The sequence below is a fragment of the Salmo salar genome, chromosome 23 (assembly GCF_965601325.2).
Source record: "Salmo salar chromosome 23, fSalSal1, whole genome shotgun sequence".
In the NCBI taxonomy this organism is placed as follows: Eukaryota; Metazoa; Chordata; class Actinopteri; order Salmoniformes; family Salmonidae; genus Salmo; species Salmo salar.
Genome location: NC_138313.1, coordinates 14,635,766 through 14,662,287, shown reverse-complemented (window position 1 = coordinate 14,662,287; position 26,522 = coordinate 14,635,766). Strand labels below are relative to the sequence as shown.

General features: G+C 40.9%; 1 protein-coding gene across 2 annotated transcripts; it reads right to left on the bottom strand.

The window, feature by feature from the left end:
- Positions 1-1,251: 1,251 nt before the first annotated feature.
- LOC106584200 (leukocyte elastase inhibitor) lies at positions 1,252-17,907 on the bottom strand. Of its 2 annotated transcripts, XM_014169210.3 has the most exons (8): positions 17,676-17,907; positions 14,237-14,275; positions 12,363-12,545; positions 11,085-11,222; positions 10,660-10,777; positions 6,337-6,479; positions 5,863-6,030; positions 1,252-1,846 (listed from the first exon to the last, which is right to left on the bottom strand). In XM_014169210.3, exons 1-8 carry the CDS (start codon positions 17,724-17,726, stop codon positions 1,439-1,441), a joined length of 1,248 nt encoding a protein of 415 aa, XP_014024685.1. In that variant the 5' UTR covers positions 17,727-17,907; the 3' UTR covers positions 1,252-1,438. The 2 variants fall into 2 exon arrangements, with proteins under 2 accessions (XP_014024685.1, XP_082824048.1); XM_082967922.1 differs by lacking the exon at positions 17,676-17,907 and having other exon boundaries at positions 12,363-12,541; positions 14,237-14,257.
- Between the last annotated feature and the right edge of the window lie 8,615 nt (positions 17,908-26,522).

Genomic DNA, 26,522 nt, shown 5'->3' with positions numbered 1-26,522 from the left:
CATGTCAAACGCTGTTTGAAATAAATTTTTATGCAATTTTTCTCGTAAAAAAGCGATAATATTCCGACCGGGAGTCGTTATTTTCGTTCAAAGACAGAAAATTTAAACATGGTGTCGTCTCGTGCACGCGCCCCCAGTCTCATTGTTCTCAGATCGACCACTATCCAAATGCGCTACTGTTTTTCAGCCATGGCCTGCAAAGTCATCATTCAACATTCTGGCGCCTTCTGAGAGCCTATGGGAGCGTTAGAAAATGTCACATTACAGCAGAGATCCCCTGTTTTGGTTAGAGATTATCAAGAAGGCCAAGAAATGGTAAGAGAGGGCGCTTCCTGTTTGGAATCTTCTCAGGTTTTGGCCTGCCAAATGAGTTCTGTTATACTCACAGACACCATTCAAACAGTTTTAGAAACTTTGGAGTGTTTTCTATCCAAACCTAATAATTATATGCATATTCTAGTTTCTGGGCAGGAGTAATAATCAGAATAAATCGGGTACGTTTTTTATCCGGCCGTGAAAATACTGCCCCCTATCCATAACAAGTTAAATTAGGTATTTTAAAATATATATATTTTAAATGAATAAATGCTTTCACTTTTTCATCATGAGGTAGTGTGTGCAGATTGATAAGGAAAAACAACTAATTTAATTCATTTCAGAATAAGATTGTAACATAACAAAATGTGGGGTCTGGATATGTTTCGAATGCACTGTATAGCCATTGATTTTTGATTATAACTCATACATCCTTCTCATGAGTGTAGTTCAACTCTGTTATGGTATTGTGAACAAACACAGCTTCAAAACATGGTTAAAAATGTATGGTCAGTCCTTGCATCTATAGCTCTGCCTATGTATTTGAGTGGTTGCATTTGTTCAACCATTTCAGTGACCTTGTGTTTTGAGTGGCTCGATCCCCGGCCGAGTCATACCAATGACTGTAAAAATAGTACCCAGTGCATATCTGCTTAGCACTCAGCATAAAGTAGACAGATTGGGGTAAGTCCCTGCAATAGACTAGCGTCCAGGGGGTATACAAGTTGACTCACGCTACAGAAACAGAAGATAAGCTCCTGCTCCTATGAGCAGTCTATCGGCTTGTGCAAGGCTACTTTACTACATTTCTCCAGCCCCAACTCTCAGCTGTTTACTCCTCCCCCCTTGTTATTTGAATCCCAGATTGCTCTGTTGTCAAAATAAGTGTATAAGGGAACCAAGATCGCACACAATGATACTTTTCAAACAGACAAATGTAGACATTTTCCTTTATTTTATTTTATTTTTATTGCGGATTCAATCAAGGGCTGATGAAACTAGCTACTAGCTAGCTTGCTAAATCTGGCACATTTACAGAAATGTTGAATGATGTTCATTTGTCCCTGTCAAATAAATGTTATAAATATAATGAAATCCTCTCTATGCTTTTTTAACCAGTCTTCTACTGAGGAGAGGAGAATCTACCGAGGAAGAGGATGCTTTTGCTCTTGTTATGCCTGATGAAGAAGAGGAAGGGATGGTCAGCTGTGAAGTGTTCCTCTCGGATCATACAGAACGATATTATCCCAGCAGTGGCGGCGGCAGCCTCCGTCCCCTCCTCGTTCACCTCCACAAAGGCCTTATGGGCCACCGTAGATAGGAAGAGCCCCAGCTCCCCGTTCATCCCAGACAGGTCGGCCCTGCCCCCCTCAAACACGTCCTTCATGCCCAGCTGGGTCAGGGGCTCGTTCAGCTCGTAGTCCTCCTCCAGTTTAAACTTGGGCAGGTGAACTATGACCTCTGTGCCCGTGTCCATGTTGTCCCTGCTGGTCCACTCGTCCAGTTTCTCCATGGTCAGCTCTCTCTCCAGCTAAAATGGTACATACAGTTAAAACCCAGTCAGTATATAAAGAAGGTGAAACACACACAGTTAAAACCCAATCAGTGTAGAGAGGCGTAGCAGCATTGACACGCCAGATGATACTGTAGTAGTGTGATATTCAGCAGCCTACCCGGGCCTGAGCCAAGTCCACCACCTAGTGGCAAATGATGCGTGGAAAATGCTAATATAGGTACCATGACTTGCATTGGATTTTGCCATGCCAGGGAAACAAAACCAACGCATGGATTGCTGTCACAGTGGTTCTTCTTTAAAAGTTTAGAGCTTAGGCCGTGACCATTAGTGGTAGATTCTGTCATTGCGCCACACTATCACAAGGGGGAGTTAGGACGCTGATCTATTGGTAGTCTAAACTGTTGCACAAATTGACTATCTTTTCGTAAATTAATGGAAATATTTTCAGTCTGTGTCAGAGAATGATTAAGTCATTGAAGGCAGACCAGCAGAAAGAGAAACATTCTCTGTGGGCAGAAATACGGGCGACAGCTGATACATTGGTCCAGAGCCAGGCGGTATTGGCGGAGAGTCAGGTGGAGAATGACGCGTTGAAGAGGGCGAGGCACGAGATGGAGTCACAATCCATGCCAGGCACACCTGTGAGCTCTGGAACCCAACCTCCGACAGGCAGAGTCAACATACGTGGTGGGTTTGTCAGTTCGTCGGTTCACCCTGACATTTCCATTCCTCTTCTGACAAGAAAACTTGACGAACTGCTCACCAGGCACAAGCAAGGGCCATCCGGACCGTTATGCTGTTCTGCTATTCCAAGGATGTGTAACCAAAGAGAGATACCATGAGTGGACACAGAATACCAACTGGGATGGATCCCGAGACAAATGTGGCTTACCAGTGAACCTCCGGGTGTGTCTCAGAAGTTTCTGTCCATAACTGATGGAATCCGAAAAAGCATTAAAGAGAGTTAATGAGTACTTAAGGTCACAGAGAAAGTCTGGACATGGCCTGCTCTCCCTTATGTAAGGAATTAGGCACTTTACCATGTTTACTATGTACTGTTGGCTATGTTTACTTGTCAGACTGCACAGTAGCTTAATAAACATATATTTCAAAACATAAAAAAAAAAATTGAATTCAATAATATATTTGTACCACTGTAGATGCTGTTTTTATTTACAGTTGTTATGAACAGCTGGAGGAATTTTGAAAACATGTTTTCAAACACTTGTTTTTCACAAAAGGATACTCTAATAGCTCGGCTAGGTGTGAAAAATCCCCAAATTTGTGCCACAGTTTAGACTACCAATAGATAGTGCGGTCAGTCAGAGTTGAGTCCTGTTGTAATGTGTAGCCTAAAGGCCAAAATGGGCAAACTTACAATGTATTCGATGCTTAAGTACTCTAAAACCAGATTTGCCCCAACAAAAAAATGCATCAACCCCTACAAATATATACATTTATTATTAACCCTGCATTAAAATTGTATAAAAGCCCCTTAGATATTAATTTAGAATCCTCTAAATGTAATAAGATTTACAAGGACATTTTATTGATCTGCCAGTATATTTATTTCGAGATTCCGGTAAACTCTTTGAAGTTTCCTTTTATGTGTCCTACTAATTATTATTGGATTATTCACCATGGCAACAGACTGAATGTATTTCTTAGTTAGGTTGGCTTTTGTGGAGATCAGACTATTTTCATTTGCAGGGATATTTGTGCGTTTTTGACCAAATGTAAGTCAGAACAAATACTTATTTCACTTTTATAATATTCCTGTTGCTATTGTTATATGTAAATACAATAAATGTGTATGTAACTTTCTTTACCAGTTCTCTTACCATTTTGTACAATTGTGTGATTAGCCTACCGGTTGGTGTAACTGTAATGTTAATTATCTTGAGAGGAACTATGGTGTGCTATTTTTCTCTTATTGTCAATTGTGTATATAGATTGTTGATATTAGTGTTTAATGTAATATTGTTTATTGGATTTACATTGTAGTAATTTTCTATTTCTTTCATCCTGTTTCCCTCTGTACACAGACCACATGTATACTCTGGTTCATCATTAAACTCCTAGACTGGTCTTCTGTGTCTGTCATCACTCTTTGACCAGAGTGCAGTACAGTATCCGTTTACTCCCAGTGGCCTATCCACACATTAGAGAGCACCAGACGCTGTTTTAATAATATAACTTATTTTGAACAAAAGCCAGGAATGAGTAAGTCACTCAGCCCTATGCTGTTCCTGCTTCTGTTGTCTATTCTCATTGCCCTGTTGGTTTCGTCAGACTGCACAGTAGCCTAGTAAACAAATTCATTTTAAAACAGTTTTTTAAAATCCAATTCAATAATATATTTGTACCACTGCAGATCCTGTTTTTATTTTTAGAATACAGTTGGTTTACAGTTGGAGGCATTTTGAAAACATGTTTTCAAACATTGCAGGTTGTTAACAACGTTTACACTCCGAGAATGAGAATGGTAAATGACCCTAATTAAAAAATGTATTTAATACATTGGAATACAAAAGAAGCCATCCACTGAGGATGGTCCATTAGCAGGACAATAGGAAAGGAGGGTAGGGGGACCAATGTATTTAAAGATACTGCACACTAGCCTAAAAATGAATTCAATAACATATTTCTACCACCGTAGATGCTGTGTTTTGGTTGATGGCCAATATTAAAACAGTCAAATGCATTAGTGAATTCAATCGCTTTAGATGACATGTTGTGGTTTATTCATTGTTGAATTATTTAAGGGTCCTTTCTCTTTGTGCTGGAGTTCTTGAATGCAAAAGAAGCCTTCCACCCTTGATAGGCTATCAGACGGACAATAGACACTTGCCGAGTTTAGGGACTTTAAATGCATTAATGTATGTTTGCGAGGCATGTCACCTCTCCCATACTTTTGCATAGCCCACCAAATGCACTGTTTTCGAACCACATCTGGATGGATCCAAAACAAATTACTATGGGAATAAATATCACTGAATAACAGAAATATTGGAATAAAGTAGGCTAAAGAAGGCAACAAATTGTTGCTTACTAAAACTCCCAAAGTCATCCAATTGTTATAATAGGATTTGAAGCAATAGCCTACCCGTGTGTGGTCAACTATTTCAGCACTGTTTTGTGCTGCTCTAAGACAAGCATGGGGACTGGGCTTGATAAATCAATGAAATATTATTTTTTTATTTGATCTCCATTTGGGTATTGGTTAGCCTACAATTAGGGTGGGAAATGTTAGGATTATTTTGCTCTTCACTCGCAGTCACTTAGTAGCCTAGGCCTACTCCCGACCGGTCACGTTGTACAGCGCCATATTTTCTTAATATTAAAAACTGGCAAATGCATTCCTGAATTCAATCGCTTTAGCCGACATGTTGAGGTTTATTCATTGTTTAAATATTCATGGCTCCCTTTGTTATTTCATTTTATAACTAAAATGCTTGAATGTATTTAAAGACATGTAAGACTTGTATACTGTGTGATGACACGCACAAATGAATTAATGAATGATTCATATACTGTATATTGAAGTAGGCCTGTATGCCAATAAGTAAGTTACGCTATAACAGCTCTTAAGGACTCTTAAGTCTACAGCTCCATGTCATTTCAATAACATAACTTCTCAAAGATGCCCTCTGGTGGTCAAACTAGAATTAATGGCAACAACGGCTAACACTTAAATAACGTGCCATAGAATTCTGCAGCAGCCCACAAGCTGTGCTGCAGTATGACACAACTTTCAAAAGAAGAACCACTGTACCTTGTCCATAGTCTGTTTTCAGGGTAAGGAAACCAATGTAATTTTGTAATTTGGGTGAAGTATCACTTTAACTATAGGAGGTTTTGTAGTGTATCAAACAAAGGGACAGCGAAGCGAACCCGGGTTGCTGGCATGAAAGGCAAAACTCCCTACGCAACGAGCCAATAGGGTTAACCCACTTTGTGGGAATTGTAACATGGCTCATTAGTAAGGATTGCTTCAGTAGTGTGACAAGGTTACAGGAGGTTGTGTATACCTTCACTAGAGGATCAGATCCATCAGTGGCCTCCTCAGGTAGCAGGACAAACATACTGAGCTCCTCGTCCACATACGGAAGCTCCACGATCTGGAGGTTATAGTCTGGGACGTAGTTAAAGGGGAACTTTTTCATCTGGTGCATCATTTGAACTGGCTTGCTTTCATTCTAAAAAATCCCAGAATATAACAGACAAGGAGAATGAGTTCATCTGACCACCATATAATTCACAATAGGCCTATACAGTGTAACTTGAAGGTTTGTTTTGTCTCTTGGATGACACACAAATGTGTCAAATCTTTGCCTGTACCATTGTTAAAAATAAGGCCCATTTAAAGTGAGCTTTTGAATCCTTTTTGGTTTAATATACATTTTCATCATATCTTCTAGCAGTGTAGTATATAATTATATTATAATTCCATTATTTAATTACTGAGCATAGATATCTATCTAAATATTATTGACAATATTGACCTGGTTTAGTTTGAAGGGCATCTCTTTGGTGTCTTTTTGGTCAAATCGATTCAGCCAGTTTCCTTTGAAGTAGATGGCGTTGACTAGAGCCAACCTTGTCATAACACTGACTGTCCCCGGCTTCAGCAGATCTTTGATTTTATCTGTAAACACAAACACACATGCACGTACACACACAAAATGAAACAATCTAAACCAAAAGCAACTCTAAAACAAGAAGTACCATATGGTTATAATTATGTAATTTAAGCAAAGACACATTTATTAATCTTATGTTGAGTTCCATGTTAGCTGATCCTAGTTACAGATCTGATGGTTCAATCAATCAAATGTATTTATAAAGCACATTTTACATCAGCAGATGTCACAAAGTGCTTATTCAGAAACCCAGCCTAACACCCTAAACAGCAAGCACTGCAGATGTAGAAGCACGGTGGCTAGGAAAAACAGCCTAGAAAGGCGGAACCTAGAAAGAAACCCAGAGAGGAACCATGCTTTGAGGGGGTGGCCAGTTCTCTTCTGGCTGTCCATGGCCATTAAGGCTAGATTGTTCTTCAAGATGTTCAAATGTTCATATATTTGTATTTGTATTTATTATGGATCCCCACTCTTCCTGGGGTCCAGCAAAATTAAGGCAGTTATACATTTTAAAAACATTACATTCATAACAGATTTGACAACATATTAAGTGTGTGCCCTCAGGCCCCTACTCTACTACCACATATCTATAACGTGTATGTATGTTATCATGTGTTATTTGACCAGCAGGGCCAAATAATAATGGTTGCTGTTCTTTAATCTAATCTAACGTGTGTGTTTAGTGTATGCTGTTGTATTTATGTTGTGTTCTTTCCTCCCTGTATTGCACTACAAATTTCCCAACTTGGACAATATACAGTATCAGTCCAAAGTTTGGACACACCTTGTCACACCCTGACCTTTGAGATCTTTTTATTCTCTATTTTTGGTTAGGTCAGGGTGTGACTAGGGTGGGTAATCTAGATGTTATATTTCTATGTTGGCCTGATATGGTTCCCAATCAGAGGCAGCTGTCTATCGTTGTCTCTGATTGGGGATCATATTTAGGCAGTTTTTTCCCACCTGTTGTTTGTGGGATCTTATTTTGAGTTAGTGCATGTTGCACCGCTGTTGTCACGGTTTGTTATTTTGTTTATAGTTTGTATGTCTTGTGAAGTTTCACATAATAATAAAGATATGGAACAATACTCATGCTGCGCCTTGGTCCTTCTCTACAAACAATCGTGACACACCTACTCATTCAAGGGTTTTTCTTTATTTTTAAAATTTTCTACATTGTAGAGTAATAGTGAAGACATCAACACTATGAAATAGCACATAAAGAATCATGTATTAACCAAAAAAAGTGTTAAACAAATCTAAATATTTTATATTTTATATTTGTCAAAGTAGCCACCCTTTGCTTTGATGACAGCTTTGCACACTCTTGGCATTCTTTTCCAACAGTCTTGAAGGAGTTCCCACACATGCTGAGCACTTGTTGGCTGATTTTCCTTCACTCTGCGGTCCAACTCATCCCAAAACATCTCAATTGGGTTGAGGTCATGTGATTGTGGAGGCCAGGCCATCTGATGCAGCACTCCATCACTCTCCTTGGTCAAATAGCCCTTACACAGCCTGGAGGTGTGTTTTGAGTCATTGTCCTTTTGAAAAACAAATGATAGTCCCACTAAGCGCAAACCAGATGGGATGGCATATCGCTGCAAAATGCATGATCTCTTATACACTATTTTAGGCTCAGCTGTTGAAACTTTGGCTTACCGGAATGTAGCCACTATATCGTGATCACTGCATCCAATGGGTACGGACACAGCTTTAGAACAAAATTCTACAGTATTAGTAAAAATGTGATAAGATACATGGGGATGATCTTGTTCCTGTAGTGTTTGTAAACATCTTGGTAGGTTGATTAATAACCTGAACCAGATTACAGGCACTGGTGTTATTAGGCCCGAGACTTTGAAGCAAGTCTCTTCTTCTTATTGCTGTCCTTTAGTAGTGGTTTTGTTGCAGCAATTTGACCATGAAGGCCTGATTCACGCAGTCTCCTCTGAACAGTTGATGTTGAGATGTCTGTTACTTGAACTCTGTGAAGCATTTGAGGTGCAGTTAACTCTAATGAACTTATTCTCTGCAGCAGAGGTAACTCTGGGTCTTCCTTTCCTGTGGCGGTCCTCATGAGAGCTAGTTTCATCATAGCGCTTGATGGTTTTTACGACTGCACTTGAAGAAACTTTCAAAGTTCTTGACATTTTCCGGATTGACTGACCTTCACGTCTTAAAGTAATGATGGACTGTCGTTTCTCTTTGCTTATTTGAGCTGTTCTTGCCATAATACAGTGGCTTGCGAAAGTATTCACCCCCTTGGCATTTTTCCTATATTGTTGCCTTACAACCTGGAATTAAAATTGATTTCTGGGGGGTTTGTATCATTTGATTTAAACAACATGCCTACCACTTTAAAGATGCAAAATATGTTTTATTGTGAAACAAACAAGAAATAAGAAAAAAAACTGAAATTTTGAGTGTGCATAGCTATTCACCCCTCCAAAGTCAATACTTTGTACAGCATCTTTTGCAGCAATTACAGCTGCAAGTCTCTTGGGGTATGTGTCTATAAGCTTGGCACATCTAGCCAGTGGGATTTTTGCCCATTCTTCAAGGCAAAACTGCTCCAGCTCCTTCAAGTTGGATGTGTTCCGCTGGTGTACAGCAATCTTTAAGTCATACCACAGACTCTCAATTGGATTGAGGTCTGGGCTTTGACTAGGCCATTCCAATACATTTAAATGTTTCCCCTTAAACCACTCAAGTGTTTCTTTAGCAGTATACCTAGGGTCATTTTCCTGCTGGAAGGTGAACCTCCGTCCCAGTCTCAAATCTCTGGAAGACTGAAACAGGTTTCCCTCAAGAATTTCCCTGTATTTAGCGCCATCCTTCATTCCTTCAATTCTGACCAGTTTCCCAGTCCCTGCCGATGAAAAACATCCCCACAGCATGATGCTGCCACCACCATGCTTCACTGTGGGGATGGTGTTCTCGGGGTAATGAGAGGTGTTGGGTTTGTGCCAGACATAGCGTTTTTTTGATGGCCAAAGAGCAACATTGATTTCTCATCTGACCATAGTACCTTCTTCCATATGTTTGGGGAGTCCTATGGACAGATACTCCAATCTCCGCAGTGGAGCTTTGCAGCTCCTTCAGGGTTATCTTTGGTCTCTTTGTTGCCTCTGTGATTAATGCCCTCCTTGCCTGGTCGGTGAGTTTTGGTGGGCGGCCCTCTCTTGGCAGGTTTGTTGTAGTGCTATATTCTTTAAATATTTTAATAATGGATTTAATGGTGCTCTGTGGGATGTTAAAAGTTTCTGATATTTTTTTATAACCCAACCCTGATCTGTACTTCTCCACAACTTTGTCCCTGACCTGTTTGGAGAGCTCCTTGGTCTTCATGGTGCCGCTTGCTTGGTGGTGCCCCTTGCTTAGTGGTGTTGCAGACTCTGGAGTCTTTCAGAACCCGGTGTATATATACTGAGATCATGTGACAGATCATGTGACACTTAGATTGCAGACAGGTGGACTTTATTTAACTAATTATGTGACTTCTGAAGGTAATTGGTTGAACCAGATCTTATTTAGGGGCTTCATAGCAAAGGAGATGAATACATATGCACGCACCACTTTTACGTTTTTTTTTTAAATTTTCATTTCACTTCACCAATTTGGACTATTTTGTGTATGTCCATTACATGAAATCCAAATAAAAATCAATTTCAATTACAGGTTGTAATGCAACAAAATAGGAAAAACGCCAAGGAGGATAAATACTTTTGCAAGGCACTGTATGGACTTGGTCTTTTACCAAATAAGGCTATCTTCTGTATACCACCCCTACCTTGTCACAACACAACTTATTGGCTCAAACGCATTAAGAAGGAAATAAATTCCAAATGAACTTTTAACCAGACACTCCTGTTAATTGAAATGCATTCCAGGTGACTACCTCATGAAGCTGGTTGAGAGAATGCCAAGAGTGTGCAAAGCTGCCATCAAGGCAAACGGTGGCTACTTTGAAGAATCTGAAATCTAAAATATTTGTTTAACACTTTTTTGCTTACTACACGATTCCATATGTGTTATTTCATGGTTTTGACGTCTTCACTATTATTCTACAATGTAGAAAACAGATTAAAAAAGATAACCTCCGGAATGAGTAGGTGTGTCCAAACTTGTTACTGTATGTGATTGATTAACTGAATGATTGATTGATATGTTGAATGATCATACTCGCTGTCTGCTGCTCCACCCAGCCGTTGATCTGTCCTCTGGTCTCCTCTGCTGCGCCGAGGAAATCTACTGCCATCATGTCTGCATGGTAGAACTTGTGGGTGGATTCTAAAAACTCCTACAGCAGAGTGAAACAGTTCAATTAGCATATAGAGGACAGTAAAACCCATACAGGAGAGAGAACAGTTCAATAAGCATATAGGGAAACACAGTAGAACTTCTGGGGTCAGTAATAACACAGCCAGTCTGTTGTCTGTTTCAATAAAGCCCTATTTGCACAGGACTAGTATTACTAGAGAACATCGGGTATGTAATTATTACCTCAGCATATCCGTAAATGTGATAAGACTGTATAGATTAGTAGACTGTAAAGTGGTAGTGTGGCTGTTACTTGCATGAAAAGTATAGTTTATAGTGAAACTCACAGTCAGGAAGTTGCAGGTCTTCTCTCCATACAGACGGTTGGCCAGTTTCATGATGTAAGATGCAGAGGGAGAGTTGATATCTCCATTGAGTGTCTGGAAATCTGTGTGGACGTCTTTAGTCAAGTTGAATGACAGAACCTGGGGAGAATTCAGAGAGGAAAGATGGTTAAAGTGATGATGATGGTGGTTAGGGTTGCAAAACAACTGGTAATTTACCAACGTTACCAGTTATTTTTGGTCATTTACAGTTAATCTATTGCAATTGATGGTAACTTTGGTAAATACTGTATACTTGAATAACTTTAAAAAAAAATATTCGTACAAAATATTCATTTTTATATCTGTGTCCATATTGTCCATGAGTTTCTAACGGATAAACTATGAGAAAATAGCGTAATTAATGAAAAAAACTAATTCTAATTAACAATGGAATCATTTTCAACTCTTCCAACTTTTTTCACAACTGACACCAGTTAAGTGCCAAAATATTTACAACAAAGACATATTGACATAGCAAAATAAAAAAGAGTATAAAAATAATAAAATATTTCTTGCTGAACTCCTCATATTAAATATGAATGAATGCTATTAAACTGGGTTATATTTAGAATAATATTTTACAGCTTTGTAAATTTTTTTTAAACATTTTAAAATCCTCTTATTTTATATATTTTACGTTATAAAATGTCTAAATCATACCCAAGTTTCCTAAATTCTGGTAGTTTACTGGTAAACTTAGAAAGTTATCGGTAATATACCCTCCCTTTGCAACCCTTTGGGCGATGATGATGAAATTAATAAAGGTGACTAAATCAAGCTTGGACTGTGTGTAGATAAAGTGCAGTGTACATCTCACACAGAAAGAGATTGTTATGGTGTAATACGCTACTGTAAATGAACAGCTTTGATTGGACACTGACTGACTCTGGGTGTGCGTCCCAAATGGCACCCTATTATTCCCTGCCTATAGCCCTATGGGCCCTGGTCAAAAGTAGTGCACTATATAGGGAATAGGGTGCCATTTGGGAAAAAGTAACCTGAGGGTTTATAGCCCTCTCCATGGTAACTAGCTGGACAGTGTCTTCCCTGACGTAGATACTGCTGTGGTACGTTCCAAAGTACAAGTTGAGTAGCAATAGTCAGAGTTAGTCATGTCTTCCATCTATGTTACATGTAGCCTACTTTAAGGGTGTGTATGTGTGTCTATCTCTCTCTGTGCATATCTGTGTGTATGCGTGCGTGTGTCCATGTCTGTGTATCTGAGTATGTGTACGTTACCTTTGCCATCTGAGCAGCTGTGTCTCCTTTAGCTCCCAGGTAGACCATAGCCAGAGCTGAGCTGATACTGAAGGGGGAGATGAAGACATTCCCTGTGTTGGTCTGACCCAGAGTGCGGTACAGCTCCAAGGCAAAGGCTGTGTTAGAGCTGCTGAGAGAAGCCATGGCTGATGACTGATCTGTCTGAAGAAAGGAGATTACAGTATTGTTTGACATATGCAGACTAATCAGATCATCAGATCTACACTGATTTTGGTGTGACAATATGAAGTTTTGCAGCATCTTAAGTGACCAAAATCTACTCCACACATCTCCCCATCTATTTCATTTTGGAAATAAAGTTATCATTGATCCTGCATGAATTCCAATCCAATTCACTCTAGTTTGGGCCTGCACTGTATAGGCTACTCAATGACATTGACAATAGAGAAATAAATAGCTTCTAAGGCAGAATGTTATTGTTCATTTTAACCCAGTGTGCTTGCACCCTCACATACCAATTGCTACAGGTGTGTGCCTTTCTAAATCATGTCCAGTCAATTGAATATACCACTGGTGAACTCCAATCAAGTTGTAGAAGCATCTCAAATCAAATCAAATGGTATTAGTCACATGCACAGGATACAACAGGTGTAGACCTTACTGTGAAATGCTTACTTACGAGCCCCTAACCAACAGTGCAGATTCAAAAAGTAATAATATGGATAACAATAAGAGATAAAAGTAACAAGTAATTAAAGAGCAGCAGTAAAAAATAACAATATATACAGGGGGGTGCCGGAGTCAATGTGTGGGGGCACTGGTTAGTTGAGATAGTATGTACATGTAGGTAGAGTTATTAAAGTGACTATGCATAGATGACAATAGAGAGTGGCAGTGGTGTGGAGAGGGGAGGGGGGGCAATGCAAATAGTCTAGTCATTTGACTAGATGTTCAGGAGTCTTATGGCTTCGGGGTTGAAGCTGTTTAGAAGCCTCTTGAACCTAGACTTGGCGCTCCGGTACCGCTTGCCGTGTGGTAGCAGAGAGAACAGTCTATGACGAGGATGGCTGGAGTCTTTGACAATTTTTAGGGCCTTCCTCTGACACTGCCTGGTATAGAGGTCCTGGATGGCAGGACGCTTGGCCCCAGTGATGTACTGGGCCGTTCGCAATACCCTCTGTAGTGCCTTGCGGTCGGAGGCCGAGCAGTTGCCATACCAGGCAGTGATGCAACCAGTCAGGATGCTATCGATGGTGCAGCTGTAGAACCTTTTGAGGATCTGAGGACCCATCTCCTGAGGGGGAATAGGTTTTGTGTGCTTGGACCATGTTAGTTTGTTGGTTATGTGGACACCAAGGAACTTGAAGCTCTTAACCTGCTCCACTGCAGCCCCGTCGTGGGAGAATGGGGGTGTGCTCGGTCCTCTTTTTCCTGTTTTTCACAATCATCTCCTTTGTCTTGATCACGTTGAGGGAGAGGTTGTTGTCCTGGCAGCACACAGCCTCACAAGAGTGATCAATGGAAACAGAATGCACCTGAGCTCAATTTCGAGTCTCATAGCAAAGGGTCTGAATACTTATGCATCGGTATTTCTGTGTTTCATTTTTTATAAATTTGCAAAGAATGTCTAACAACCTGTTTTCGCTTTATCATTATGGGGTATTGTGTGTAGATTGCTGAGGATTATTAATTTATTTTTTAAACGTAATCAATTTTATAATCAGGCTGTAACTTAACAAAATGTGGAAAAGGTCAAGGGATCTGAATACTTTCCGAAGGCACTGTATATTCAACAGCTGAAAGCAAAATGCATGTAGGCTACAAGTGTAGGCCTACAAATCATGCTACTGTAGTGTTGCTTGGGATTAGGATGACTAATATTTGTCACTTACCGGTTCTGCTTCTCTGCGTGTGAAAAGCTTCGATATGCACTGTTCCAGTGAAAGAGAAACAAAACAGACTTAAAGAAAGCAAATAGGTAATGCCTTCCTCAACAGAGGACTGCAAATAAGCCCTGGAAATTTGCCGCATGCCCAAGTAATTTGGTGTGTCCTTTAATATAGGCTATGCACTGCTCTACCGAGCCATAAAACTGGGTGGGGACTGAACATACAGGCCTGTCCACTTTGCGTAAGTCAGTTCGCCTATTGATATTGTCAGTAAGAGTGAGTTAATTTTCACTAGGCTACTACCTGCTGGACTTTGGTCCCTCTGCCATACCTGCCCTGCTAAGATAGAGGATGTCCAAGCAGGGAACCCACAATTCAGGATGACTTTAATGATTAACACATACACAACTTCAAAGCAGAGTCAGAGCAGACAGACACCATTACCAGTCACACCTTGAAATAACCCATCAATATTAAGCCAGGTGACTTTTGTTCTCTCTGATACATTCCTGTCTTCTTCAACAGCAGGCAGGTGAGTTTCTGTCTCAGTCCCGTTTCAGTTTCCACCCTTTTCTTTCTTATTTTGTGACTTTTTAAAATTTAACTAGGCAAGTCAGTTAAGAACAAATTCGTATTTACAATGAAGGCCTTATCAGTCACTCCAAATGGGGTAATCCATGGTGACCAATGCAAAACAAACATGACTGATTCTCACTATCAATACCTCGCCCCGCCCTCCCTTTCCGCCCCTCTCTCTCTCTCTCTCTTTTGGCTGAGGTCACCCGTCCTCCCCGACAGTACCAAAACGAGGGAACAGACAGAAAGGGGACATACAGACAGGGGGACAGAAACTGCCACACCTGATTCAGTTAGTCAAAGGCTTGATGATTAGTTGACTTATTGAATCAGGTGTGTCAGTTTAGCGTTACATTTTTGGGGGGAATGTCTGGGGGGGGGGGGGGGGGCGAGGAGAAGGTTGGAAAACCCTGACGCTTCTGACCTTGACTTAATTCCCTAATAATTCCAGCACCTTCACGCGCGAAAATACAATGAATAGTTAGTTAAAAAGGTAAACAGCCCATAGTTAGTTAGTTAGCCCATAGTGCACGTCAGAGCAAAAACCAAACCATGAGGTCGAAGAAATTGTCCGTAGAGCTCTGAGACCGGATTGTATGATTGTAGAATTGGAGGTCCCCAAGAACACAGTGGCCTCCATCAAATGTTCGTTTTTATTTTTTATATTTTTTAATTTTTACCACTTTTTCTCCCCAATTTTGTGATATCCAATTTGCAGTTACAGTCTTGTCCCATCGCTGCAACTCCTCTACGGACTCAGGAGAGGCGAAGGTCGAGAGCCATACGTCCTCCGAAACATGACCCCGCCAAGCCGCACTGCTTCTCAACACACTGCTCGCTTAACCCGGAAGCCAGCCGCACTGTGTTAGAGGAAACACTGTCTATCTGGCGACCAAAGTCAGCTTGCAGGCGCCCGGCCTGCCACAAGGAGTCATGATGGGACAAGGAAATCCCGGCCGGTCAAACCCTCCACTAACTCGGACGACGCTGGGCCAATTGTGCGCTGCCCCTTTGGGTCTCCCAGTCATGGTCGTCTATGACATAGCCTGGGATCGAACACGGGTCTGTAGTGATGCCTCAAGCACTGCGATGTGGTGCCTAAGATGGCTGCCCCACTCAAGTTTGGAACCACCAAGACTCTTCCTAGAGCTGGCCGCCCGGCCAAACTGAGCAATCGGGGGAGAAGGGCCTTAGTCAGGGAGGTGACCAAGAACCCGATGGTCACTCTGACAGAGCTCCAGAGTTCGTCTGTGGAGATGGGAGAACCTTCAAGAAGGACAACCATCTCAGCAGCACTCCACCAATCAGGCCTTTATGGTAGAGTGGCCAGACGGAAGCCACTCAGTAAAAAGCACATGACAGCCCATTTGGAGTTTGCCAAAAGGCACCTAAAGGACTCCCAGACCATGAAAAACAAGATTCTCTGGTCTGATGATACCTGACAACATCCCTACGGTGAAGCATGGTGGTGGCAGCATCATGCTGTGGGGATGTTTTTCAGAGCCAGGGACTGGGAGACTAGTCAGAATCGAGGGAAAGATGAACAGAGCATAGTACAGGGAGAGCCTTGATGAAAACCTTATCCAGAGCGCTCAGGACCTCAGACTGGGGCGAAGGTTCACCTTCTAACAGGACAATGACCCTAATCACACAGTCAAGACAGCGCAGGAGTGGCTTCGGGGCAAGTCCCTGAATGTTCTTGAGTGGCCCAGCCAGAGCCCGGACTTGAACCCGATCTAACATCTCTGGAGAGACCTGAAAATAGCTGTGCAGCAATGCTCCTCATCCAACCTGACAGTTTGAGAGGATCTACAGAGAAAAATGGGAGAAACTCCCCAAATACAGGTGTGCCAAGCTTGTAGCGTCATACCGAAGATGACTCTAGGCTGGAATCGCTCCCAAAGGTGCTTCAACAAAGAACTGAGTAAAGGGTCTGAATACTTATGTAAATGTGATATTTCATAATTTTTTTTATATAGCAAAAATGTAAAAAAATAAAAATAAATCCTTTGTCATTATGGGCCATTATGGGTCTCTCCAGAGATGTTCGATCGGGTTCAAGTCCGGCCTCTGGCTGGGCCACTCAAAGACATTTAGAGATAGGGCTGTGGGATCACAAAATTTCGTCAGCCGGTGATAGTCAAGCAAATAACTGTCGGTCTCATGGTAATTGACCATTAATTAACATAAACACATTTGGCACCTCCTGGCTTCCACACATTTGGGACATCTACATATTAAAAAGTCTAATAAATCCATGTAATATAGCCTACATCTTCACAATAAATCCATTATTTATTTTAGACAGGTCTAAAGAAGCATGATATGCAGAAAATGTAGTCTATTTCAGAACAACAGAATAGCATACTCTTGAGTTGTCCTTATGTTAGGTCCTGATCTGGCTATGCCAAATGGCTGTGGGCTACACTAGTTAATTTAGCAGAAAAGATTTGCTTAGAATTCCGAGGCATTATTTTATAGTATGAAGAATACAATTAAACAAAGCTGAAAAAAATCTAAAATATTTGAGTGTGCGCCCATGCGGCTATTCTGTGTTGAGCGGTAAACAAAGTAATAGGTATTCCTATATGCTTAATTTAGAGTTATTAAATGTTACTTTAGTTGTTCTACAAATGTTGGGCTATATGTTTAGATTTTTAATACATTGTAAGGCTGCATGATGTGACTAATGATTATTTGAGAAAAGTCGCTTGAAAGTCATGAACTCTGCTTTGTTTTTTGTGCAGGCTGTACATGTACATCAGTCACTCATTCACAATTTGACAAGCACTTGATAATGCGTAGAATTTCACGGCGGCATTCCCTTTGCGTGTCGTAAAGCACCCTAAAACCCCAAAAATTGTACCTTTTGCGGCCAGTGGCGGTCATGCCCTTCTCCCTGAGTGCTATGCTCCATCACATGATCGGGTCTTTCTCACATGCAACAAGTGGTGACAGACACATCCGGGACGCAACTGCACGTGGCCTTATCCAATTCCGAAGTGCATATTAAAGATATTGGAAGAACTGTCCACATTTACTTTTCGTCAGCCAACAAGATGAGTCGGCCTAACGAACAGCAAAAGCAATAGCCTTTGTCAATCTACTATCCCCCAGAGTACAAAGGTCGACCTATTCTATTCTGTGCGAGAAATAAATATTCCAAACATAGTCTGGGACAATAGTGGGATGCGATAGAACCCAAATGAATACAACCACTAGCATCAAAATACTTATTTTACGCAATGTGGCTGACGCAACAGATCAGAATGTTTAGCTTAAAATGTTGATATACTATTAGACAACTTATTCACATTGTAAGCGCATCAATACGCACATGGTAGTAGGCTATAAGCGTGAATGTTCCATCAGCGGAAAACACCATTATCAAAAGTGAAAGCAAATGCAAATATGCATGTAATGCTTTTATTATAAAGGTGCATTTCTATGGTGAAAATGATCTCTCCCAAACTTGAAACTCACGCGCTGCTTATGTATGCCAGTTAAACACTACACCCATTGTAAAGCAGAATAATATGCTACATTTTAAAAAGTTATTTGGCCACTTTAGTTGTGATACAAACCTTATGAAAACATTTTAGCCTATGGGCTAGGCTACATGAGGTGCGACTATGATTCGAAGAACAAAATTGGTGTCCCTTCCCACAGGATGGTTAAGCAAATGAAGGCTAATGTGATTAGCATGAGGTTGTAAGTAACATGAACATTTCCCAGGACTTGGACACAGTTGAAGTCGGAAGTTTACATACACTTAGGTTGGAGTTATTAAAACTCGTTTTTCAACCACTCCATAAATTTCTTGTTAACAAGCTATAGTTTTGGCAAGTCGGTTAGGACATCTACTTTGTGCATGACAAGTCATTTTTCCAACAATTGTTTACAGACTGTAAGGGCTGTCTTCAGGAATGGACCAAGGTGCAGCGGAGTTAGTGTTCATCATCATTTAATAAAGAGCGAACACTATACAATTTACAAAAACAAGAAACAACCGACAGCCAAACAGTACCGACAGCCAAACAGTACCGACAGCCAAACAGTACCGACAGCCAAACAGTACCGACAGCATAACACCCTGAACAGAAACAATTACCCACAACCCCAAAGAAAAGCACACACTACTATATAGGACTCCCAATCAAAGGCAACTCAACACACCTGCCTTCAATTGGGAGTCCAACCTCAATTAACGAAACATAGAAAAACAAAAACTCTGCCACGTCCTGACCAAAACTAATACAATTACGCCCTCTGCTGGTCAGGACGTGACACAGACAATATTTCACTTATAATTCACTGTATCACAATTCCAGTGGGTCAGAAGTTTTCATACACTAAGTTGACTGTGCCTTTAAACAGAAAATGATGTCATGCTTTAGAAGCTTCTGATAGGCTAATTGACATAATTTGAGTCAATTGGAGGTGTACCTGTGGATGTATTTCAAGCCTACCTTCAAACTCAGTGCCTCTTTGCTTGACATCATGGGAAAATCTAAAGAAATCAGACAAAAAAATGGTAGACCTCCACAAGTCGGGTTCATCCTTGGGAGCAATTTACAAATGCCTGAAGGTACCACATTCATCTGTACAAACAATAGTACACAAGTATAAACACCATGGGACCACGCAGCCGTCATACCGCTCAGGAAGGAGACGTGTTCTGTCTCCAAGAGATGAACGTACTTTGGTGCGAAAAGTGCAAATCTATCCCAGAACAACAGCAAAAGACCTTGTGAAGATGCTGGAGGAAACAGGTACCAAAGTATCTATATCCACATTAAAACGAGTCCTATATCGACATAACCTGAAAGGCCACTTAGCAAGGAAGAAGCCACTGCTCCAAAATCACCATAAAAAAGTCAGACTATGGTTTGCAACTGCACATGGGGACAAAGATTGTACTTTTGGGAGAAATGTCCTCTTGTCTGATGAAACAAAAATAGAACTGTTTGGCCATAATGACCATCGTTATGTTTGGAGGAAAAAGGGGAGGCTTGCAAGCCGAAGAACACCATCCCAACCGTGAGTCACGGGGGTGGCAGCATCATGTTGTGGGGGTGCTTTGCTGCAGGAGGGACTGGTGCACTTCACAGAATAGATGGCATCATGAGGGAGGAAAATGATGTGGATATATTGAAGCAACATCTCAAGACATCAGTCAGGAAGTTAAAGCTTGGTCGCAAATGGGTCTTCTAAATAGACAATGACCCCAAGCATACTTCCAAAGTTGTGGCAAAATGGCTTAAGGACAACAAAGTTAAGGTATTGGAGTGGCCATTCCAAAGCCCTGACCTCAATCCTATAGAAAATGTGTGGGCAGAACTGAAAAAGCGTGTGCGAGCAAGGAGGTCTACAAACCTGACTCAATTACACCAGCTCTGTCAGGAGGAATGGGCCAAAATTCACCCAACTTATTGTGGGAAGCTTGTGGAAGGCTACCCGAAACGTTTGACCCAAGTTAAACAATTTAAAGGCAATGCTTCCAAATACTAATTGAGTGTATGTAAACTTCTGACCCACTGGGAATGTGATGAAAGAAATTAAAGCTGAAATAAATCATTCTCTCTCCTTTTATTCTGACATTTCACATTCTTAAAATAAAGTGGTAATCCTAACTGACCTAAGACAGGGAGTTTTTACTAGGATTAAATGACAGGAATTGTGAAAAACTGAGTTTAAATGTATTTGGCTAAGGTGTATGTAAACTTCCGACTTAAACTGTACCTGTAAGGGGTGTTTAACTGGCGGCAGAGAAGTCAGACGCAGGAGAGAAATAACTGTGTTTCCAACGGCGCAGTTTATTACAAAAAACCCACCGGAAAACATAATAATAAAAATCAATGGGTTAACATAACCTGACGCACACCAGTACAGATGTACCCAAACACTTACAATAAACAATCTCCGACAAGGACATGAGGGGAAACAGAGGGTTAAATACACAACATGTAATTGATGGGATTGGAACCAGGTGTGAAGGAAGACAAGACAAAACCAATGGGAAATGAAAAATCGATCAGTGATGGCTAGAAGGTTGGTGACGTCGACTGCCGAACACCGCCCGAACAAGGAGAGGGACCAACTTCGGTGGAAGTCGTGACAGTACCCCCTTTATTTATTCTACGGTGCTGACTTGGTATACAGGGAGAATACGGTAAGAATGGCCCTTGTTCTGAATTCTCTCGCTGTACATTTCAAAAGTGCTTAACAAATAGTTATATTGACTACGTCTGTCCTAGCTTGCTCATTAATGTCTTAATCAAAATGACATTATGCACTCATCGTCCCCTTATACCATAGTTTGTACATCTCAATTGTCAGTAGAAACCACATTTGTTTAAGAAAGTCAGCCATATCAGCTATGTTTTTTTAAAAGACAGTAAATGAGGCTGAATGAACTGTTTCGCTGCCAGACAAGGCTCAGCTGATAGACAGGTGTAACAGTGGTAAGATGTTGGGACTGCTGTTTGGCCCTAACAGTTTGTGGTCACCGTTATAGTCCAATGAATGTATTGTTTAGTGTTGTGTTGCGTTGCGTTGTGTTGTGGCTTTTCTGGCATGCATCTATTAACAATTTGGGGAGTTTGCCCCACCAAGATTTACATGCTAAAATCGCCAATGAAAATGACTCAAGTAAAACTGAAGTCACCCAGTAAAATACTACTTGAGTAAAAGTAAAAAAATATTTGGTTTCAAATATACTTAATTATTAAACGTCAATGTAAATGCCTAAATATGCTTAGGTATCAAAAGTAAAAGTATAAATAATTAAAAATTCCTTATATTAAGCAAACCAGTTGGCACAATTTTCCATCACTCAGACATAATTTACAAATTAAGCATTTGTGTTATGTGAATCCTCCAGATCAGAGACAGTAGGGATGACCAGGAATGCTATCTTGATAAGTATGTGAATTGGTCCATATTCATGTCCTGCTAGGCATTCAAAATGTAACGTGTACTTTTGGGTGTCATGTATGGAGTAAAACGTTGATTATTTTTGACAAGTAGAAGTTGTCAAAAATATGAATAGTAAAGTAAAGTACAGATATTCAAAAAAAAGTTGTACTTGAAATTATTTTTACTTAACTACTTTACACCACTGATGTTAGTTTACCACATAACATTCTTGTTGAATACCCAGTTCTCTTTTTGAGTTAGCATTAAATAGTGTACACTCCCCTGTATTTTATATTTTGACAAATAAACATTATTTAGAAATATCTGAATGTCTACCATCTGTTTGATGCTAAAGAGCCCTGTACAGCTTATTTATATCTTCTGTGATTCCATAAAGGTAGACAAGTTTGGAAGATGAAATAAATATGGATATGTTCTATCAATGGTGTTCTATATGGTCTTATGCTGAGCCACACTGTCTGCAATTACACAGGCAGCCCAATTCTATATATTTTCCACTAATTGGTCTTTTGACCAATTACATCAGATCTTTTTCAGAACCAATTAGTGAAAAAGATATCAGAATTGGGTTGCCTGTGTAGACGCAGCAATAGTCCTTTATCCGGCTTCAATACACTGGCAGTGGTGTTTGGCATGGTGGCTTGTGAAAGCTGAGACTGTTTGTGCTTGTGGCGAATGGTCTTGTTTTGTAGACGTGTCTTTGTATTGTGTTTTGAGAATATGCAGAGAGAAGAATGAGGTGGTTGTGTCATTATTGTTCTAGTCTTGATTTTATACCTTTCAGTGCACCTTGCTGGTTTTTGGCCCACAATCTTTATGTGCTCCATAACCGCAAGGTGTGTCCCTTCTGTCACGCTCGTGTACCCAGAATTCTGCCGTTTGGTGTATTTTTCAGCAGGGCACGGTGCTCATTGTAAATAAGAATTTGTTCTTAACTGACTTTCCCAGATAACCAGAGTTTTACAAAGAGAAAATGGATAGACTAAATTGATTACATGTTCTGGAAGGTACTCTGTGGTCACCAGCCAAGCTTCTGGGAGAGCACGAGGGTCCCCTTTTGATTAGGTACCATGTGGTATTGGTATTTATTAAGCAAAAGCAGCAGCTACTTTTCTTGGAGTCCACATGAAACATGACATAATACGTAGTACAGAACATTATTAATCAAGAACTAAACTACATGAATGTTTAACGTCACACAGCCTACATATCCGTACATACACACAATATCTAGGTATAATATATAACAGTGCAAATTACAATACAATATATATAAAATTGCTTTCTCTTCACAATCCCCTTTGTGCAGGAAGGTGTTCTTTTGTCTGTTTTTTGAATCTGGTTGTATTGCTAGCTTGAGTTATCTGGGGTGGCAGAGTTACATGTAGTCATGGCTCTATTTAATACGGTGCACTTCCCAGCCTCTGTTCTGGACCTGGGGATTGTGAAGAGACCTCTGGTTGCATGTCTTGTGTTTTTCCGATGAGTATCTGAACTGTGTGCCAACTGTTTGAACAGACAGTTCGGTATCTTCAACACATCAATACCTTGCACAAAGACCAATAGTGATGCAGTCATTCATTTCTCAACTTTCAGCCAGGTGAGATTGACATGCATGTTACAGACACTTGCCCTCCATGTACATCTAAGTGTGATACATGCTGCTTTGTTCTGGACCAACTGCAATTTATGTCCCTTTTTGTCGCACATTTTTGCCGCCGTAGTCCAGGTGTGACAAAACTAGGGCCTTGGTCGACTGAAATATCAAGAAGGGAGATCAACGCCCTATCATGGACAGACCTCTTCCCATTTTAGCAATCATTGAATTTATATGTTTTGACCATGACATCTTTCTATCTAGGGTTACACCCAGCAGTTTAGTTTCCTCAACTGGCTAAATCACCACATTATTCAATAATAGATCTAAATGAGGTTCAGCATTGAGCAAATGATTTGTCCCAAAATGCTTTTTTGTTGTTGTTGATATTTAGCACTAGCATGTTGCTAGTTACCCATTCTAAAACTCACTGGAGCTCTATGTTAAGGGTGTCAATTATTTTACTGTTGCAGCCGACGTGTATAATGTTGAGTTGTCAGCATACATAGACACAAAGGCTTTATTCAAGGACAGTGGAAGGTCATTAGTAAAAACAGAAAACAATAATGGCCCTAGCCGACTCCCCTGTGGTACACCACACTCAACTGAATTTGCATGAGAGAGGCTTCCATTAACGAAAACCCTCTGTGTTCTATTAGATAGGTAACTCGCAAACGATAGCAAGGCAGAGGATGCAAATCCATAACACCTACGTTTTTTCAGCAATAGGTTAAGATCAATGACATCAAAGTCTAGCAGATTTCAGTGGTCTTCAGGTTACATTTAACCACCTGTAATCCCATAACACAAACAGAAATCCATACAAACACTACCCAATTCATGTTTATGCCATGCTTACTTTAAATTGCGCTATATTAGTTGTCAGTTGTAAATAGTTTTTGCCAACTTACATTCACCTTGTGCGGAGTTAGGGGTTGAAGGCACATGCAGATTCTATACCACCCACAACAAAATACACAACAATACACAATTGAATCACCCCACTAATTGTATTGATCTCTATTAGACTGGCTAGCTTAGCACACCTAACATGGACATTTCAATATTGTCAGCTTGCTGTTAGCTGGTGTCACTAAATTGGCAGCAAGACTGCTAGCCAGCTGAGAACCAACTAACCAACCATAGATGATTTATACACATTCATCATTGCTACCAACACACGAACAGAGAGTGAGTAAGCTATAGCGACAATTATATTTTTAGTAACAGAGTGTTTTCCAGACCAGGGTGGAATAGATAGCTACCAGATTGAGCTACTCTTATTTGCTAATGTTAGCTAGCTTATGTTAGCTAATGTTAGTAAAAAAATAGAACGAACAAACAAACATCTTTACTCTGCTGAACGTACCAGTCTAGCAGTGACTACCATGGCATAGGCAAAATTGATTGACAGTGTGTATCCAAAAGACAGCTAGCTAGCTATTTGATTTAGCTGATGGCTTTCAGAGTTCAATATAGGACTGTAATGTTAGCTAGCTAGCTAACTTACCTAGTCCAGCTAGGCTAGCATGCTAGCTAATGTTATGTTATCTCTAATCAAGAATCTTCTGTTTTGTTGTGAGGGAAAAAAATGATGGTATTGCATTACTTCTCTGCTATCGTCCAAATGAATTCCCCATCAGTTGGATGGCGGTCCCGTGTCGTGCAGCGGGCTAAGGCACTGCATCTCAGTGCTAGAGGTGTTACTACAGACCCTGGTTCAATTCCAGGCTGTATCACAACTGGCCGTGATTGGGAGTCCCACAGGACGGCGGACAATTGGCCCAGCGCCGTCCGGATCTGGCCGGGGTAGGCCGTCATTGTAAATAAGAATTTGTTCTTAACTGACTTGCCTAGTTAAATATTGGTTAAATAAATAAAAATCAGTTCACCCTGAAAATCCCTCTAATCTTTGGTCACTGTAAGCATTATTTTTGGTAGCGGCAAGCCACTGCGGCAGCATCGGGATAAATCTCTGGTAGGTATAACAGCACTCGTTCTAGCTTGTGGTTTTGCTAATTTTGATGTTTCTGACCAAAAAATGTAATGTTGTTAATATAGTAATGACAATATGTCGTGGCAGAACCAGGGTGAAATTCCCCCGTTAATCTTTGGTACTTCATTCAGCTGACTAATGTTAACTAGCTAGCATTTGATGTTGAGACACTACACTGTTAGACCTACTGTGTCAAATGTTCCCTTACCTCAGTTCTTTTAAAGTCCTTCATAGTCGACTTTGTTGAAAGTCTTGTTGAAGTCTTCTCATTAAAATCACAGCTACTGAGGACAGGCATGATTTTTTTTAAGGCCCTCTAAAAATGTATGTTACGGTGGTTCAAGGCCCTCTCCTCTTCTCTCTATACACCAAGTCACTTGGCTCCGCCATATCCTCACGTTGTCTCTTCAACTACTTTTCTCCTTCCCCCCTTCTGTCACCCAGGTGACGACATGCATCACTGCTTTCCTGGCAGATATCTCAGCTTGGATGTCAGACCACCACCTTAAGCTCAACCTTGACAAGCCAGAGCTGCCCCTTCCTCCCAGGGAAATCCTGCACACTCAAAGACCTTTCCATCATGGTTGACAACTCCACAGTGTCGCCCCCTAAGAGTGCAATGAACTGTGGCATGACCCTGGACAACACCCTGTCGTTCTCTGCAAAATCAAAGCAGTGACTCATGCTCTACAACATCCATTGAGTGCAACCTTACAACACACAGAAAGTGGCGTAGGTCCTAATCCAGGCACTTGTCATCTCCTGTCTGGACTACTGCAACTCACTGTTGGCTGGGCTCCCCCCTTGTGCCATCAAACCCCAGCAACTTATCCAGAATGCTGCAGCCCTTCCTGAATTCTCCCATGTCACCCTGCTCTTCCTCACACTCCACTGACTTCCAGCCGAAGCTCGCATCCACTACAAGACCATGGTGATTGATTATGGAGCAGCAAGAGGAACTGCCCCTCCCTACCTTCAGGTTATGCTCAAACCTCTGGTCTCTTGGCCTTCCCACCGTTACGGGAAGGTAGCTCCCACTCAGTCAAGCCAGTCCAAGCTCTTCTCTGTCCTGGCACCTCAATGGTGGAATCAGCTTCCCCCTGAAGCTAGGACAGTAGAAACCCTACCTCTTCAAATAGTATTTTAAATAATTCCCCCCCCCCAACACTTTCACTTGATCC